At 38.1% G+C, this 20866-nt stretch overlaps 1 protein-coding gene across 3 annotated transcripts in view; it reads left to right on the forward strand.

Moving 5' to 3' along the window:
• The first annotated feature begins 2513 nt into the window (after positions 1 to 2513).
• TENM1 (teneurin transmembrane protein 1) overlaps positions 2514 to 20866 on the forward strand; it is a 624193-nt gene continuing 605840 nt past the window's right edge. For all 3 annotated transcript variants that reach the window (XM_068962599.1, XM_068962601.1, XM_068962600.1), the window contains exon 1: positions 2514 to 2730. In XM_068962599.1, the coding sequence (XP_068818700.1) occupies positions 2514 to 2730 (217 nt within the window). The remainder of the gene's footprint in view (positions 2731 to 20866) is intronic.

Raw genomic sequence — 20866 nt, forward strand, 5'->3', positions numbered from 1 at the left:
CGATCGGAGAGACATGTGGCAGACAATAAACAAATAAAATATACAGTATACCATTTAGTGACAAGTTCTATGAAAGACAGGAAGGAGGACGAGAAATGACATTTTTTAGTGGTTTACAATGAGAGGTTGCAAAGGCCCTGAGGTGGAATTGTGCCTGGTATTTTCAGAAACAGCAAGGAGGCTAATATCGGGTTGGCTAAAAACTTCATTTGGGTTTTTCCATAACACCTTATGAAAACCCAAACAAGCTTTTTGGCCAACCCAGTACATCTGGAGTGGGTGACAGAGGAAGAAATATCAGAGGATGAGTTTGGAGAGGTGAGGGTGGGGAGAGGTGGACATTGTAGGAGTCCACCTAGGTCATTGTAAGAATTTCAGCTTTTATTTTAAAGGACATGACTGAGCGACTAAACTGAACTGAAGGTGCCAATAATGCTTTTGAGCCAAAGGAGATGATATGACTTAGATTTAAAAGCTTCATTCTGGCTGGAGTGTGAGGAATATGCTATAACAGAGCAATGGTGTAAACCAGGGGATCAATTAGGAGGCTTTGGCAATAATTCTGGTGTGGTATTGGGGAAGTAGAGGATGCCTTTGGATTCTGGATATATTTCAAAGGTAGTACCAACAGGATGAACTGATGGATTGTATGTGGAATGTGAAAGATGGGAATCAAGCATGACTTCAGAGTCTGTGGCTTGAGCAAACAAAATAATGAAGTTGCCTTTTACCAAGAAAGAGAAGACTATGAAAGAACGTGTGGGGAAGGGGTGGGAATCAGGAGCTCAATTTTGAACTCAGTACATTTGAGATACCTTTTAGATATCTAAGTAGATACATTGAGAAAGCAGTTGGATACTCAAGTCTGTGGCACAGGGAAGAGACCTAGGCTGGAGCTGTGAATTGAGGATTTTAGATTCAGTATGTAAGAAGGCATGAACTTAGATTGTTGCTGAATCACCAGTATATATTCATTTATCTGCTTTCTCTCCAAGGATGCTCAGCTCTGATATCAATTCAAGCAAACAAGGTGCCTCCATAGACCACTTATGGAATTTGTAGGTTCAGGAGTTAAATAGTTTTTACTATGTTTGTGCCTAGAGTAGTGCTAAGTGGTATGGGGTATATAAAGATGCATAAGACTCAGAGTCTGCCTTCAAGGATCTTAATATGTGGTTAAGGCCTCAACTAGTGAAACCGTTCATGCTATGAAACATTGTGTACCTTTGAATGCTCATCAATCTATCAGCTTTACAGAGTGATTTCAATGTTCTTTTTGCTATACATGTGATAGAAATTCCCAAAAGTGAGATACTGTACGTGACAAAATAGCCACCATCCAGATGTCAGTAGATTTCTTTGAAAATGCATATGGTGAAGAGCTGAAGAAAAATCAGGGAGTCATTTTCACTGCAAAATAAAATCATGGCCTTGTTTGGTTTCAAGCTAAGTTTCTTTAACATTGTATGAAAGGGCCAAGTTGCAAAGTTGCAACAGTGCAGGAAAATGATGATAAAATAATATATAGAATGAAAATAAGCACATGTTTACAGGACTTAAAACTTTTCAGAAGGCTTTGGCATCTCAGATGGTGTTTGAGCTTCTCAAACCGCTCTGTGCTCAGTAAGGGGGATAATGCCTCTACTGGTCTTAAGAGCCTTATGACTCCTAGCTCAGCGTTCTGTGGGGAAGGGGATTTCTTTCAGTGATTTATCATGAAGTTTTAAGTTTCTATTTCTAAACCCGATTTAGATCCTGCTGTTTCTACACCAGTATACTCACTAGAAGTGCTGTTTATATCCTCTCGGTACTATGAAGAACAAAAATTTACCACCACCTAACTCATTAAAAATGCTCTGCAAGCCCGAGGCGCAGAAGCCACAATATGAACACAGAGAGCTCAGTCCCCCTTAAGGACACTTTATTTCATGAGCCTCTCTAACTCAGATTCATTCTCTTCCTCGGAGCCCCTTTCTTAAATGCAATATTAAACCAGAGGCAAGAACGTGTTTTTTTCTGAATGTAGTTCTCTTACCAGTTTTCATTTCAAATGTAGGATGTGCTGGGTTAATATTTGTACTTCTGGCCACTTTAAAATCTTATAATTTTTTTTTTAAATCTGACCGCAGACTTTAACATTAAAAACATGCACACACCATAGAACAACACAGTCCTTTATTTGCATTCTGTTACAAATATTTTTGAAGGCTGTCTCTTTTTAACCTTAAGTATTTTCTGATACTGCTACCTCCAGCTTAATCCTAAATGCTTGATGAAGTATGCATGGAACATAGTGTTATTATTGCCCCAGGCTAGTTTCATGTCGTACAGTTTGTCTTTGGCTCCCCTCCTTTGATAGTATTATCAGGACCAATTGTGAATCTGCCAGATGCATTTTCTTGCAAAAGGACAAATCTAAGCAAGCTTGTGTTTTTCCATCCCTTTTTCAGGACTGCTTACACTAAAGGAGTTCCTCTTCCTTTTTTCATGAAACTGAGCTTGCTTCATCAGAGATGGAGCAAACAGACTGCAAACCCTACCAGCCTCTGTCAAAAGTCAAGCATGAAATGGACCTAGCTTATACCAGTTCTTCCGATGAGAGTGAAGATGGAAGAAAACCAAGACAGTCATACAACTCCAGAGAAACTCTGCATGAATATAACCAAGAGCTGAGGATGAATTACAATAGCCAGAGTAGGACGAGGAAAGAAGTCGAGAAATCTACCCAAGGTATGTTTTTATTGGATTTTTATAGCTATATATGATTTCTCACTAGGGAATGGGTTGTGTGCATAAACTTATGTTTTGGAAACAAATTTGCTGATGTTAATTGGTTAACAATTCGTACTTCTTACATATGCTTAGTGAATCTGTTTCATGTGCCAGTCCTAACTGTGGTTGTAGATTACATGTGCTTTTTACGGATTATGCATGAGTTTGCATGCAGCAATCCTCTTATCAGAGCATTCAAAATTTGCTTAATCCTACAAATAGCCATTTACAGACTGAAAGATAAATAATTTATAGTAAGATGAAAAGTAAACAGCTAAGTGCTTTTCAAGCCATTGCCTATGTGGGACGAAAGTCTCAAATAAATCTTCAGCATCTAAAAGAGCTGTAAAAAGGTTAGTGGAGACTACCAAGCAAAGGTCCAGAAAGTTTGTCGACAGAATGCTGAAACCTTGTGCAGCACAGTCCAAAGGGAAGGTAAGAATTGGTTGGAACCCTCTCTACCACAGCCATGATGTGGGGCATATCCTTTGGACAACCTAATTTCTCAATTGTGGATTGACAAGATAGTTTCTAATAAGTAGACAACAGGTAGATAGAAATATGATTTCCTTATTTCTTTTCAGATGATAGAGAAGTGGTATTAGACCCCATTTTCACTTCATAGAAGAAAAAAAAAAGAGATACTGATGTTGGTACTGATTACTTTTTTTAAAAGAAACAATAAGTCTGTGTGGAGATTTTTTTAAAAAATGATTTGGTTATCTAGATCAATGGTTCTCAAAGCATGGACCCTGGTCCACCAGCAGCAGAATCACCTACTGACTTGTTAGAAATGCAAATTCTCAGGGACCACCACAGACCATGTAAAATTCATACAAATGAAAATTGCTTTATTGGAATCTTACATTAGAAAAATTTTAAATTGAGCCAAAATTTGAGATATTCATACCAACATTTAGATATACACTAAATATTTATTTTAACTATGTTACTAATGTTTTCAGTTCAGTTCAGTCGCTCAGTCATGTCCGACTCTGCGACCCCATGGACTGCAGCACGCCAGGGCTCCCTGTCCATCACCAACTCCCGGAGTTTACTCAAACTCATGTCCATTGAGTCAGTGATGCCATTCAACCATCTCATCCTTTGTCATCCCCTTCTCCTCCTGCCTTTAATCTTTCCCAGCATCAGGGTCTTTTCAAATGGGTCAGCTCTTCGCATCAGGTGGCCAATGTATTGGAGTTTCAGCTTCAACATCAGTCCTTCCAATGAATATTCAGGACTGATTTCCTTTAGGATGGACTGGTTGGACCTTCTTGCAGTCCAAGGGACACTCTATGGACGGAGGTTTGTGACATTGTACAGGAGACAGGGAGCAAGACCATCCCCAAGAAAAAGAAATGCAAAAAAGCACTAATGTTTTAGCTCTTAACATACTTGGTAAAAGTTTTTTATCTGTGTTTTCAAGAACTTCATTTTAGTCTTCCCTATTTAGTCTGCTGAAGACTGCAACTTTGTTATGAGTATTCTTTTTCTTCTGCATAACTGGACATTGGGAAATATTTTCATATGGGAATTTTTTGGCTCTATTATACTTTAAGCAATGTGTAATTACATCAGTGTTTCTCTATAAGATTGTCTTTACAGAATATGAACTCATAATTGTGAGTTGTGGCTTATAGAATCAGTGTATAGTGTGCTTGACCTAATGTTCTGAATTTAAATAAGAATGCACTTCTAGTGACAGTTTGTTCTAAAAATATAAGTGATTTTATATTGAGTCAGTATAAAGACCTAGCCAGATTTTGTCTGCATGCATTGTGCTCAAAATAAATTTTGAGATGAGAGAAAGTTTGTCTTCTAAAATGTCATCCTAATTTCTCTTTAATAGCCTATTATTATTCAATAAGCTTTTATTGAGCACTTGCTATGTGTCAGGCTTCCAGTCAGATGGTTGGGATGTAGATGACCATGATAGTTTCTGCTTGTAGGAAACCCATAATGTTGTGGAGAAAATAGACATCTGACAAATCATTACACTTAAATGTAGCAGGTGCATTTACAGATAAATAAAGTGCTATGGAAGTACATGGGTGAATCAAGATCCATAGAAAAGTGATATTTGATCAATTTTTTTCACATTTGAATAAGAGTTTACCAGGAAAAGGACGAGGGCTTCCCAGGTGGTATGATGGTAAGAATTAGCCTGCTAACACGGGAGATGCAGGTTCGATCCTTGGATGGGGAAGATCCCCTGGAGGAAGAAATGGCAACCTACTCCAGTATTCTTGCCTGGGAAATCCAATGGACAGAGGAACCTGGTGGGTTACAGTCCATGGGGTCACAAAGAGTTGGACATGACTGAGTGACTATACACACACACACACACACACACACACACACACACACACACACTCCCTCACTCAGGAAAAGGACATTCCAAGAGGGCAGATTCTTTTCCAGTGGATCTTCCCCACCCAGGAATCGATTTCAGGTTTCCTGCATTGCAGGCAGATTCTTTACCAACTGAGCTATCAGGGAAGCCCAGAGGGTAGGTTAGCAGGTGCAAAAGCATAAAACTGTGAAAAGGCTTAGCATGATGAAAATTTCAATATGAAAATTGGTGCATTGGCGTCAGGTCACAAAAAGTCTTCCATGCCCAAGTTGGGAGTTCCATTTTTTCCTTTCCACATTTTTTAAAAAAGCTTTTAAGTGATAGAGAATTTCCTGATGACTTATAATTTTTCGGATGAGAAGTGTAGCAGAGTATTGTAGATGTGTAAGCAGCAGTGTAGAAGATTGATTGCAATTGGGGGAAATTCGATGCAGGGAGACCATCTATGAAGCCACTGAATTAGCCCAGGCTAAGGATGGTGATGAATGTCTAAACTCTGGCTGTATCAGTAGAGGTGAAGAAACATATTCAAGAGGTATTAGTGTGGTAGAACTGATAAGCCTTAGTAATTGATTACTTGTCGAGTTTGAAAGAGATAACAGAGTCAAAGATTATTCTGAATTTCAAGTCAGAAAACTGGGAGGATGGTGATCCATTTACCAAGAGAAGAAAAATAGGAGGAGTGGGTTTGAAAGGGAATGAGTTTCTTTCTGAACATGTTAGGTTGAAGTTGCTTGGGTGACATCCAGGTGGATTTTCCTGCCAAGCAGTTGTTAACGTGTGTCTAGACTTCAGGAAAGATCTGGACTGTTGAAATAAATAGACTTGAGTTCACTGATATCTTATATCATAGGAGATGCCTGGAGATGGATGAGATTACCCAGGGAGAATGTTTAGAGTGAGACCTGAAAAAAAATAAGGACCAAACCCTGAATCTATCATCCATGAACTGAAATAAACATGTTTTTGACCTATTTTAACTAGCACCATCATTTGCTGTATTGACTTATGTCAAGTATAAAGATCTAGGAAGTGAGAGTTTAGAAAGTTAGGGTCTTCTTGTCACTGACTTCATGATCTTTAGAGACACCCAGGAGGGAACATATGTGTCTCATTAGGGGAGAAATGAATTAACCTACACCAGGCAAAACTGTGGGTCCCTGATTGTCTTTTTTTTGTAAAGTCTGGAATCCTCTGTGTTATTTTGGTCCATGTATACCTTTATGTATAAGAAAATGTTCTTGATTTTTGCAAATATATGGTAGCATCTTGCATCAAACTAGCTAGAGGTAACCTGACTCATTATTTTTAAGGAATAAAATTCTTAGAAAATCATTGAGTTTTAAGATAGGAAAGAAGAAAGTTAACATAAGTTTGACTGGGCACCAGCTATAGTATCAGATGCTGTGCTAGATGCCTTTTAAGCTCACTAACTGTGCAGCCTTAAGCAAGTTACCTCAGCATTCTGAGCCTATAAAGTTGACCGCAGAGTTGACTTCATCGTCATCAATATCATAATCGCAATAGAAAAAATAAAAGTAGCAATAAGAATAAAAGAAAACTTGAATAGTACCTGCTGTGTTCCAGGGCTCTACTGGATACTTAAATTTACTCGTCATGAATGCCTTATGAGATGAGATGTTATCTCCAGTTTACCAATGAGGTAACAGGCTCGGAGAGAAATAACTTGCCGGTTTTTACAGCCAAGAAGTAGTTAAGAGTTGGCATTGGAAATCAAGTCTATGACTCCAAAGTTTCCACTGTTCACTGTGCTACACTGCCTCCCATATGTACATCATGAGGTGTTTGTGAGGATTAATTGTCATCATAAATGTGAAAGTGTTTAGGAACTCAGTAATTGTTAGTTTCCTTTCATTTGCTTCCCTAAAATCCTTTTCAGCTTCTTTTGTGTTCAGTGACCAAGGTTTTACAAGGAGGTTTGAAAAGCCTTTGTGTTCTGATTTTCTTTAGTAAGGGGCAAATGATATGCTATATCATACTCAATATTTATAATGAAATATTTCTGAGTCTTGTTTTATTTTTCACTTTTTAGGGAACTTACTGTGTCATTCAATTCAGGACTTGCTTGGGGAAATATTAATAAGAAGAAATACTTGATCCTATTTTAAATCTTCATATTCTTATCTTTATTTGCCGAAAACGCAGAATCCATCCCCACCCCCACTATGTACACAGAGCACTGGATTTTAAAACCAGTTTTCTTATTTTCCAAAAGCTTTCTAATTAAGAGATGGACACTAATCTAATATTACACACAATTCTTTGCTAATAGGATGAATGAGCCTTAGGCAAGCTTATTTTATATGATTTTTGGCAGGTCTAATAGCTGGGGTACATTTCCTGGAGGCACACAGGCTAGCAGTTGTTCCCAAGCAGCCTCACTTCCAAGTGAGGCATCAATTAACTAAGAAATGATTATACAATGAATGAAAATATGTGGATATATAAATCAAAGATAATAATTTTAGTTATGAGAATTACCCTATGATTTTTATAATAAGTAAGATTGGTTTTGAATATAGCTGCTTTACTGAAAAGTGATTATGAATGAAAGTCACCCATGTATAACAAATAGTATGAGGAAGAGCTGTTACAAATCCCACGGGATCATAGAATCTTGAGAACTGCATCTGACACAAACATTTCATTTCTTCCTTCTTAACCTCTCTTTTGTGGCTTCTCTTTCTCCTAATATGGTTTTTATTTGTTTTTCTGCTTTCTGTATTGCAACCTAAACCTAAATCTCACATTATCGCCATCTGGTGGAGAAAAAGTAAAATTGCCAATCTGAATTTACCAAAATTACACGGAAACAAAGCTAATCTGTCATCCTTCCATCCACCTATCCTCCCATCTATCCATCCATCCCTCCCTCCATCCATCCCTCCAACCATCCATCCATCCCTCCATCCATTTTTTCATTTACTCATTTATGCATTAAACATTCATTTAGTGTCAAGTGTTCCAGGTACTTTGCTAGGTGAATGAAGTTCATCTTGAAATAAATGGGCACAGATGATTATTATTTTCCTCCTCATTGACCCTGAGTAATAAGCTACTTCATCCCACAACAGAAGCTGCTCAAACAGTATTGCCACTTGTGGGTTCAAGGCGTAGACAGAAGCCCAGATTTGAAAAGCACATCTTGACTCTAATTTCAAGCACTTATCAGTAGTATAAACTATTGTTGGCTTATATCTAAACAGTTTGGATAACAGTTCCCACAAAAATCTTGAAAGAATTCAGTCTCCAAATCTGTATTTATATGGGAAATATCACAGATGGCAGGTGTAATATAATGTAGCAAGGCCTGTAAAATGAAAATTTCAACCACATTTGATCACCTGTGATGAATTTCCTGCTGTAAGCATGTTATGCTTCTAGTTGTCACAAGTTTCTAGCATAAAAATCTATAGTGACTGCCCAAATTTTAAACTACATTATTTAGCTAAGTTAACTATATTATTTAGCTAAAACTAAATTATTTAGCAACAACTTCAACTGGTTCATGTCTTTCAGCTAGTATTATTTGTTTATGAAAAGTTAATCGATTAATGGTTATTTATGTAGCATCTAAAACTGCTATGAAATATCCAAGGCATTTATGCACTGTACCCTCTACCTGTAGCTCAGCAAACATCCCTAATCAAATCGTGGAACTCTTTCCTGCTGAGCCCAACTGTGGCCTCACATCCTTATCTACACGTTATTCTGTGCAAACATTGTCAATCAATTAGAGTTGGCAAGGGAGATGAAACCTATTTCCTATCTGTGGTCTGCTTATCTGTGCCAAGTTCTGCCAAGTTAAACTCTGAAGATACAGATGAACGAAAAGCAATCTTTCCCCTCAAAGAATTCAGAGGACATTTAGGAAGGCAGATATAAACTAGCAAAATGGCAACCCACTCCAGTACTCTTGGCTGGAAAATCTCATGGACAGAGGAGCCTGGAAGGCTACAGTCCATAGGATCGCAAAGAGTCGGACACGACTGAGCTGCTTCACTTCACTTCACAGTACTGCTATATGATTAATGTTACAAAAGTGGTATATGTAAAGTTCTATGAGAGTCTAGAACCGTGTATTCTGCTTGTGGAATGATAAGGATGATTATAAGTGAAACATCTAACATTTATTAAGCACCAGGCACTGAGTAAGGTACTTTCGATGGATTGTGTTATTTAATCTTCCTAACATGCTATGAGGTTTGGATCATTATTATCCCTATTTTACAGATGAGTAAAGTGAGAATCAGAGATACTAAATAACTTGCCCAGTATTACAGAGCGATTAAGTAATAGGACTGGGATATTGAAACCCAGGAAATCTGACATTAGGTCCCACTGCTGTCACTGTATGCAGACATAGCTCCTAATTTAGATCTCGAGTTCAAGGAAATGGTATCTGGGTGTGTGTGTGTGTGTGTAATCATCTAGAGATAGGTGGTTCCTGAAGTAGCAAGAGTAGAAAAGATCATCCAGTGAGAAGATGTACAGTCAGAAATAAAGAATGCCAAATATAATACCCCAAGAGACCTATGAATTTAAAATAATGGGTAGAAGATAAAGGCTGGTTTTGATGTCAGAGAAGAATCAAAGGGAAGGGGAGAGGCTTTCCAATGGGAAGAGGTGACTAAACAGTCAAAGACTTCAGAATCACCAAGTAGAATGAAGATCGAGAAAAAGCAAAAAAAAAAAAAAAAAAAAAACCTTTAGAAGGTCATTGCTGGCTTTGGACCAGAGATTCTCTACCTTAGTTGGACATTAAAATTACCTGGGGTTTTACAAATCCCAGTGCCAACACTGCTCCTCAGACCAATTAAATCCGAATTTTTAGTGGTGGGACCCAGGCGTTAAAAAAATCCCTGAGAAGATTCCATTGTACAATATGCATTTAAGATGATAAACAGTTCCACTAATCTTAGAGAATGACACCAAATCGCAAGGACTTGAAGAGTGAGTACAAATGAATGTAGTGTTTGGAATAAGGCTCTGTTGGGGAGTATTTCAGAATCTCAGGTAGAGGGAAAGGCTTTGAAAGAGTTCAGTGCTTCCTCTCAGACAGGAGGTAAATTCCAAAATGGAGTGGCAAGCATTGAATTTCATGTCTTGGATAAAGGAGAGAGAGGGCTGTCTGCTGAAAGTGGGCATCAAGTCAAGAGCTTTATATGAGTAACAAGGGAGGTTTTCAACCTGGCCAAGATGGAGTGTACATACATATCTTCAGCTCAGGTGAGGCAGGACTGAAGATGGAGATGTGGAAATATTAATGACAATTAATATTATTGACCATTATATGCCAAGTGGGCTTCCCAGGTGGCTCAGATAGTAAAGAATCCACCTGCCAATGTAGGAGACCCAGGTTCGATCCCTGAGTAGGGAAGATCCCCTGGAGAAGGGACTGGCAACCCACTCTAATATTCTTGCCTGGGAAATCTCATGGACAGAGGAGCTTGGCGGGCTGCTCAAGAGGTCACACAATAGGGTTGTCAAAGAGTCGGACATGACTGAGCGACTAAACAACATGTCAAGTAATCTGCTGAGTGGGTTCACTTATCGCTTCTCTTTAGTCCTTCTCATAACCCTGTGATGTGGAGATAAGCATCATGACCCCTGTATTATAGAAGTACATAGCTTGAGTAAATAGCAGAGCTAAAATATGAATTCATGACTGATTAAAGCCTGTGTTCTTCCATCTACACTATTAGATGTGGCTCTGGTACATGATATCCACACTGTACTCCATGCTTTAAATATTTGTTCTCATTTGCAAAATTGATTTCCAAGTAGTATTGAGTGCCAAACTGAAGTTGGAAATTCTTTATTTGGGGGGACACCACTCTGTAATATATCTGAGGGAGATAGGATATTTACTTTATATGTTATAATTTCTTCTTCTAATGAAAAGGGAACTCTAGACGCTCCTTCATATTGTTAGCAGTGATCTCTGCAAACACAAATCAGATCATACCATTCTTCTGAAAATCCATCAACATCTCCTAATGCCCGGAGTGATGGCTCTTCACAATAGAGGACAGAGGGGCAGAGGACTACTAAATGCTTTGAGAATCTGATCAAAGCTCTGAATCTTTTTTCAGAAAAAAAAAATGCACATGCATACTATATCAGCCATGTATTTCAAGGGTTTCAGGAAGCTTGAAGTCCTTCTGTATCTGTGGAACATGGGTTAAGATTCTCTGCTAAGGGAATTTCATGTCCCCCTAGCTAATGCAGCGTAGATCTTACACGATTTAGTACTAAAAGTAGAAGCTACAAGGAAAAGCTTTTGAAGGTGGAAGGCTCAGCCCCTGAATTTCACCTTCCCTTGGCACTGAGTCACCTTGATTTACTGTGTTCATCATTAACTGGGAAGTTTTCTACCTAGTGTTAAATCCACAGATGGTCTGCATTTTGTTTCTGACAAGGGAGATGATATTTCCTTATATAGACATTTATATAACACACCTCTACATACAGATGATTTCAAGTTAGGCTGATGTGTACAAAAATACATATTGTACACGTAAGTTTGGAACCTGACTTCAGAGAAGGGAAGGGAGCCAAATAGTTGCAAAAATGGAGGAAGGCTATTTACAGCGATGCACTATAGAAATTGCACCTTCATGCATCCTTCAGAAGTCCTCATTTCTGTAAAACTCCCCTTTACTCCTCCTCATTAAGCTATGAGTGTAGGTAGCCACATCTCTCCAGGTGGCTTGGTGGTAAAGAATCAGCCTGCCAATGCAGGAGATGAGGGTCCTATTCCTGGGTCGGGAAGATCCCCTGGAAGAGGAAATGGCAACCCACTCCAGCATTCCTGCCCAGGAACTCTCATGGACAGAGGAGCCTGCTGTGCTATAGCCCTCAGAATCACAAAGTCAGACACAACTGAATGACTAATCACACACACACACACACACACACACACACACACACACACACACGTAGCCACAATCAGTCACAATTCATCATCTCCTAGATACCAAGATATTATCAAATGGTAGGATTCGCTTCAGTCAGTTCAGTTCAGTCACTCAGTCGTGTCCGACTCTGCGACCCCGTGAATCGCAGCACGCCAGGGCTCCCTGTCCATCACCAACTCCCGGAGTTCACTCAGACTCACGTCCATCGAGTGAGTGACGCCATCCAGCCATCTCATCCTCTGTTGTCCCCTTCTCCTCCTGCCCCCAATCTCTCCCAGCATCAGAGTCTTTTCCAATGAGTCAACTCTTCACATGAGGTGGCCAAAGTACTGGAGTTTCAGCTTTAGCATCATTCCTTCCAAAGAACACCCAGGGCTGATCTCCTTTAGAATGGACTGGTTGGATCTCCTTGCAGTCCAAGGGACTCTCAAGAGTCTTCTCCAACACCACAGTTCAAAAGGATCAATTCTTCAGCACTCAGCCTTCTTCACAGTCCAACTCTCACATCCATACATGACCACTGGGAAAACCATAGCCTTGACTAGACGGACCTTTGCTGGCAAAGTAATGTCTCTGCTTTTTAATATGCTATCTAGTTTGGTCATAACTTTCCTTCCAAGGAGTAAGCGTCTTTTAATTTCATGGCTGCAGTCACCATCTGCAGTGATTTTGGAGCCCCCCAAAATAAAGTCTGACACTGTTTCCACTGTTTCCCCATCTATTTCCCATGAAGGGTTATATTTCATAATAACCCTATATAATTCTCTATACAGGTTTTAATCTATACAGCAAATTGTCTGTATAGATTCTCTATATAGATTCTTAAAATAACTTCATAAAACAATATATAGTTACACTAATTATAGACATATTACACAGTGTGGTTTTACCTTTGACCAGTCTCTCTTATCTATGGACACTCTTTATCCAGGAATAGCTCGGTCAGTTTCCCACTTCAGCCTTGCAGCTTTTGAGGCTGCATGGCCTTTTGCTCTCAGTCTGAAAATCTCTCTTACCTCTGCACACTCATCCATTTCAACTATCTATCCCTGAGCTCACTTTGCTTAGTACTATGTTTAACCCTTTAATGCTTCTTCCTCAATCTAGATCAAAACCTACACCACAGTATGAAGAATAATTCAGGAGTTTTCTTCATAAATAACTCTTTACACTGTGGAATTATGTATTTTCCTTTGTGGATCTACATAATTTCAGAAGTGAAAGACTGGCTTCCTGGCTGAGTGTCACAGAGATGACTATGCCCTGGGAAACAAAGCAACTGTCCTCTTTTTAGGTACATAATTTGGTTCCTCTGTTTGAATTGCTTCAGCTACAGGGCAAACTCAAAGGGGATATATATCCCAGGGTGGTGAAAATCGGAAAAAAAAGCTTTGTTCTTTTCCTTTTTAACTCTTTAGGGCCCATTTATTATATGGTTAGCTCAAAGGCCAGACATGGGTAAGTCAGACCATTTGAATGACAAACATGATGGATAAGTTGGCTGAAGCAGAGAGAGTACTGAAGATTGATGAAAAAGGGAGCTTGTTGAAATGTAGAAGAAAGCAGTTGCTAAACCTAAAAAGTGAAGTGAAGGGGCATGGATTTGTTTCAATACCTAAAAGGAAAGCCATGGCATCTTGAAAAGTCCATAGAATTGATTGAGACAGTATCCATCTTACATGTTGATTCTCTTTTATTACAAAGATTTGAACAAGATTTCAGAATTGGCATTTCAAAATGTAGCTTTATATTTATGTGAACAGCAAAAGCGGTTTTAAATATCTGCAAAGGAATGACTGTGAGGTAATGCCAACATGTCCTGTCAGGAAACCATCCTGTCAGAAAATGGTTTTTCTGCTTTTTTGGTCATCTGTGATACAGAACTAGCTCCATATACAAATAAGTTCTATTTATTTTTGGCACTTTTCTTGCTCATTATAATTCTGAAAGGGTCTAGAGGTGACAGAGGAGAAATCTTGAATCCCCTTGAACCTTGGAAATATTCTCATTTGAAGCATTTTATGCTAAAAGCTGAGAATTCTGCTGTCCTGTCAGTATAAACTGGACCATATGCAGTGCTATTTTGGTGCCAGTCATTCCTGTAACATATGAAGTATTTAATTTTATTACTCTTGAGTCTTTAACTGTTTGAGCAAATGACCCTTTGTGTCTTTTTATATCATGGAAGAAGTTAGAAATGAGCTCACAGGAAAAAAATAAAAAGAATTTAATAAGGACACACCCAAACCTTTCCTAGAGTTTAAAGGTTTAAGGTAAGATTCATTTCTCTACCCTCAACTAAGACATTTACAAGGTTTCACTACTAAAGTCCAATTATGTCTCCTTGGTAATGGTTCAAGTCCAGAGTTTTGAGAACACTTTAAAAAATTATCACATTGACATGCAAGTAGGCTAATGCTAAAATGTCTAAGATATTGTATTGATATCAAGTGTATCAATAAATAGGGTACAAAATCACCTTCACTAATTGGAAAAAAGTTATCTGTAGTGTTGAAGAATGAGAGTCACAGGAAATATATAATGTTGTTATACGTTTTCTATGTATAAATACACATGTTTATATTATATTTTGTGATCATTATTTATATGTACATAACATAATTTATAGTTTTATATTTATATAATTTATATGTGTAATTTAAAGAAATAATGAGGTAGATTAATTTTTAATGGAATGGCTCTCTAATTTTTTTCCTATTGATTGCATTTTCTTAAATAAGACATACTTATGTATAAAAATGGAGAGGCAAAAACAGAAGAGAAGCTATATGGAGTAGCATCTAAAATTCATACCTGGACACTTATGCCTCCTATTTTTCCCATAATTTCCCACTCCAAATGCCCTAAGCTCCAAGTATGCTCGACAAGTGTTAGTGGCTGGCAAGCTACATTCCTGAATCGTTTCCCTCATTCATACCTCTTACATAGAGAACAATATAGCTGATTTCTCCTGTATCCACCCCACTGCCGGGTCTGTCAGTCAGCATGTTCTCTCCAAACCACACTGTGATTGGTGGGGTCAGTATATCTGGTCAGTGGGCTATGGAATCTATCAGATGTATGGATATTTGACTTAAAAACACAATTGGGCTGGCTATGCTATCTTTTCTGCCACCATGCTTTTGGAATTAACTTTAGAGCATAGAACAATATTTGACAAATTATAGGTGTTTGATGAATATTACTGAACAAATGAATTTATTAAATGTGTTGCACTTAGCATTTCTCTTCTGGTAAGGTAAATTTGTAAGAGGCTCAAATTTGAATTTTGGCCACCTTGATTGCTATGTATCTCTTTTATTTTTCATAGAAGAGTATTTGATAGTTTTAGTATATGATGTTTTGTCTGAATGGTTTCCAGTCTTTGCCATACCATAAATAATAAGTTTAGATAAAGTTGAAATGTAAGTTCAAAACCTTTTGCAGTTAACAGCCTAAAATTCATTGACAAAAAGCTGTTTAAAATATATGAGTTTTCTTTTTTTCCATGTCTTAGTTTGTAGAGTTGAATTTAGCTGGGGTATTGGTGTAAGTGACTTTCTGTGGATGAGGAGGGTGTTACTCTGATCAGTTACTTCCAGTTTTATTGTACTAGACTATGGATGCAAAAGCCAATGAAGACTGGCCTCAGTGTAGAAATAAAGAAACAGAAAGCTCAGAGGTGACTTTGTGTTGTTTATCAATGCCAACTGCCAGTGGTGAATGGAGAGAGAGATAACTTCAATTAAATGAGACTCCCTAGTATTTAGAATTTTAATTGTGGTTCTACTGTACTAATAGGATGATCTAGAAGGTTGATTTGCAATTCTTATTTGCACATATTTAAATATTGTCAGATTGAAATGTACATTTCAATGTAAAGTTTGGAGCCCACGTTATTAGAATTCTGCCTTCCTAATAATACTTTGGAGGGCTGTTCTCCTGAATTTGTAATCTTTTTTTTCTTTTTATTTTACTTCACAATACTGTATTGGTTTTGCTATACATCAACATGAATCCGCCACGGGTGTACACGTGTTCCCAATCCTGAACCCCCCTCCCTTCTCCCTTCCCATACCATCTCTCTGGGTTATCCCAGTGCACCAGCCCTAAGCATCCTGTATCCTGCATCGAACCTAGACTGGCGATTCGTTTCCTATATGATATTATACAAGTTTCAATGCCATTCTCCCAAATCATCCCATCCTCTCCCTCTCCCACAGAGTCAAAAAGACTGTTCTATACATCTGTGTCTCTTTTGCTGTCTCGCATACAGGGTTATCGTTACCATCTTTCTAAATTCCATATATATGCATTAGTATACTGTATTGGTATTTTTCTTTCTGGCTTATTTCATTCTGTATAATTGGCTCCAGTTTCATCCACCTCATTAGAACTGATTCAAATGTATTCTTTTTAATGGCTGAGTAATACTCCATTGTGTATATGTACCATGGATTTGTAATCTTATGTGATGTCGGAGTGCCATCAGAAAGTTACCTTTTTAGCACATGAAACAAACTCTCATAAGTTGTTCTCTTGGTGAACACTTGAACTTCTGCTAAAATAACGCTTAAAAAAATAGAAGCTGTAAAAGAAACCCAATTAAGCAGTTTTTATTACTCAGGTTCTGAACCAAAGTTCAAAGCACTTAAAATTGAATCACAAGGCTGCCAAGGACCTTCAGAGAACATGCCTTCAGGCAGGACCACACTAAACCTACCCCTCTATGAGTTTTGTGAAATTTGATTCTATTTCAGTGATATCACCAGGCTTCTGTGGTAGTGCAATGTGTTGATTTTTTTTCCTCCCTGTGTAAGCACAGCAATTCTAATTATTCATCCTTTATACCCTAAGTCTCACCAGCGTTCAACTCAGTACTCATTGTTTTCCAGAGGAAGCATTCAGTAAGTATTTATTGATTATTGATTTTGAAGGCATCAAGGAATTTCTACCATTTTCTAGTGTTTGACAATGTATACTACTAAGCGTTTTTTACCAGAATTCCATGGAGAGAACTTTAAACCCTTTCCGCCTTGTCCTGTCCTTGAAGATTATGGAGTAAAACCAGATGTTATTAACCAGAAACTGGACATTTTTATATAGTACAATATTTGACACACAGTGAGCCAGTCATTGAACAAATATTTATAAATTGAATTAAAAAGTTGCATATCTTGATTTTGATGTATTTGGTGATGAATTATTCAAGATGGTATAAGAGAAAAAGAATACTGAATAACAGTGATTTACATTCAAATTGCTCTTTTACTTAATAGCTTAGCAGACCATCATTACAGAGTAAATGTTTAGTATCTGTTTCCTTAAAGAATGAATGCACTGTGTTGAACTAATGAAGCTCTGAACGCCCCTTCCCCTGCAGCCCTCTCGGGCAGTTCTGCATACCTTCCATCCTGCCTCAGACATGACTCTCCTCTGAGGCCACTATTTCTCATTCAGCCACTTTCTTAGAGCTACTCGGCTACTCTTTACTTTCTCACACTCCACAAACCTCAGTTCCCACTGCAGCACTAAAACCCTTATGTTAGAAACTAGCAAACCTCAATAAAACAAAAGTTCTGCTTCTTTGTGTTATATACCATCCAGCTATACCACTTTACCAACCCTACCGGCCTGGTCCTTAATTTCTTTATGGTTTTTGGAGCTGATAAAGTTCTTCCCGTTGATTCCAAATGCTGGTAGAGCCCTAGGTTCACTTGCACCAGCTTTCATCTATGGCCCAAGTATTGTTATAAACCTGCTCTTCCCCTCTCCTCACCTGGTGAGGTCTTGCTCCACCTTCAGGCCTCTGTCTGGATACTGCCTGCTCTGGAAAGCTTTTCTTGGTCCTGTGCAGTCTCAGCTTGATGCCCCTCTGATCTATAGCACTCAGTACATATTCCTACCTAAGCACCGATCACTCTTAATTGTAATTGACTATTAACTTGTTTATTTCACCAGCTAAACTGTGAACTTCTTGAGGACAGGGACTCTGTCTTTTTTTCTTTTTTTTTTTACTCTTGTAGACTTTGCTACATAGATAAGTTCTGAAGACATAATTTTTCTTTTAAGAAGATAACTTCTACAAGGTTTTGTTTCTCTTATGTAAAGTGAAGATAATATTTGCTTACTGTGGTACAGAGGATCAACTGAGATTGTATACATAAATCATTCTGAAAGCTGCTGGGACACAAATATTATTCCCAGGTGTCAAATCTTTTCACAGGTGCCTTCCTCTCACAGAATGCCAATTACAATCATTTTCAGATAGTCATTTCCTGCCCATTCTTAGGATCTAGGAAATTGTGTCACTGGAAATAACATGAAAATGAATGAAGCAGAACTTTATGAATGGGAATAAGGGTGCATGCTATGGCCACACCAGTCAGTCTGAGTTAATTGAAGATTGTAGAGTCTCATCCATTTGCTTTGTAACTTAACTATATGGATGAGCAACAGCAATAGTGAAAACAGGTTTAACAAAAACTTCTTGGTTCTGTCACAGTGACTGTAAGATCTCCAATTGAACTGCTGTGGAATGACAGAGAATGGTTTTCAGATCTTGAGAATATCTCTGCTAAAATCAACATGATTAACACCAGATAAAAATTTTAAAAACTGAAAGAGTACTGAAAGTTGCTTAGTCATGTCTGACTCTTTGTGACCCCATGGACTATGGACTATACAGTCTGTGGAATTCTCCAGGGTCAGAATACTAGAGTGGGTAGCTGTTCCCTTCTCCAGGGGATCTTCCCAACTCAGATCAAACCCAGGTCTCCTACATTGCAGGCGGATTCTTTACCAGCTGAGCTGCTAGGAAAAAGTATTGCTGAAAATCTAATTTCTAACATCCATCTTTTTCAGTACTGTAGTCATGCATATTAACCAATTAGATTAGAAGAGTCTTATTCTGCTATAATCTACCAGAAGCATCATGGCTTTTGTTACATTGTATGTAGGTCTCTACACATTATCCCAAGTAGTTTAGCATGTACTACCTCTAATACTTGCTGATGACATTGACCTCAAAGATGGGGATCTTAGTGACCTTTCAACAGAAGATGAGTCTTAGCCTATTGGATTCTTCATCACCTTTCATTGCCTTCATGCCACAAACCCATTTGAAAAGTTGTATGATCCAATCTCATTCAGTTACTATCATTGCACACTCATATATATATTCAAAACTCTGTACATATTAATGTGTCTATTATGTTGGGAGTTCCTAGGAACTGTTAAAAATTGAATACATTTATCTGAACACTTCCCTTTGCTGGTAGAATATAGGAGGCACATTCTATTGATGTTGTAGTTTGAATAAATGGAAATATAGCTCTTTATTATCCTGATGGCCTTCCTAACTAAGCATCCATTGGATTAGTTTACCATTTAGTCTACTCAGAGTGAGAATGGGAGAGTTTCTAATCTTCTAGGGGATTTTTCTTTCTTCCTTGAAGGGTTATGATAACTAGAATTGGTAGCTCATAAAAAGCCCAAATCAATATTGCCATTGACTTAATCCACATAAGAGGCTTAACTTCATAGGTGACTTCTGAAAAGCTGAAACAAAACAGAAATCAGTCTCTGGTGAGTTCTCAAGTTTAAAATAAAGTTGAAAGCTGCTGCAGAAAAATGCTTCTAGGCTAACAAAGACAGCAGGGTGGGACTCAGTAGACAATTATATTTCAGCAAATAAATGCTCCTGTTTTCCCATTCTCAAGAATAATGAGAGCTAATGTTCATTATTTGTCAGACACTGTGCTAAGCATGAATTTTAAGACAATCCTATGACATTTTGACATACTTCTAATCCCAGTTTGCAGATGATGAAACTGAGACTTAAGAAAGTTCCCTTTCCCAATATGACACATCTTTTAAGTGGCCCAGTTGAGACTTGAACATATGTTTGCTGGATACTAAAGGTCATGTTCTTAATCAATATACTATATACAAAATTCATTCATCAGATATAGTAGTTGATGTTCAAATAAGTCTGTAATAGAAGATGATGCTCCTTACCTACCATTAGAAGTATTTGTATGACTTTGATGTAGGGAAACACCCTGCGCCTTCTGCTCTTTAATGTCAGGAATCCACTGTGATTAGCATCAGGCCAGTATGCCTGTGCAAGACTGTAGTGTATGCTATGGCCATACGACAGTGTTCCTTTCTTTGTCAGAATAGCTATCTAGAATTAAGATCAAATTCTTGACTTTATTCTTTCTAGCATTATGCTCTTAAAAGTACTTGAATTAACTGAGGCACAAGTAATGTACTCATTGATAAACAATTTATTCCTGCCTTCAGTTTAACAGCCTTTCTTCTTTTGAAATTCATACCATCTGACTTTTCTTTTCTCCTTCCTTCCAACTCATTAAAGTAGTCTATTAATCTGCAGACTACCGACGGGTGTTTTTCAATGTCTGAACGTTGCATCATTTCATTCTCTACTAATAATCTACACGAAGCCCACCATTTAGGTTACCAATACTTCTGATGTCTAAGCCTTAAAATTCTTTGATGTCCTTAGCAAATGCAGTTGTCAAGATCACCAAGGCCTCGACGTTGCTAAATTCAGTGGTCAGTTCTTAGTTCTCATCTTGACTTTTCAGCTGCATTTGACATCATCAATCATGCCTCCTTCCTGTTCAGTTGGTTTTCAGGATATCTATATTCTTCTGAGTCATCCTATGCTTCCCTGTTGGATCTTCCCCATCTTCCCAATCATGAAATCTTGGGGGGCCTGAAGACTTTGTCCCTTTTCTTTGATACACTTATTCCCTTGGTCCTGTCATTT

Source organism: Capricornis sumatraensis, chromosome X (assembly GCF_032405125.1).
Source record: "Capricornis sumatraensis isolate serow.1 chromosome X, serow.2, whole genome shotgun sequence".
NCBI lineage: Eukaryota > Metazoa > Chordata > Mammalia > Artiodactyla > Bovidae > Capricornis > Capricornis sumatraensis.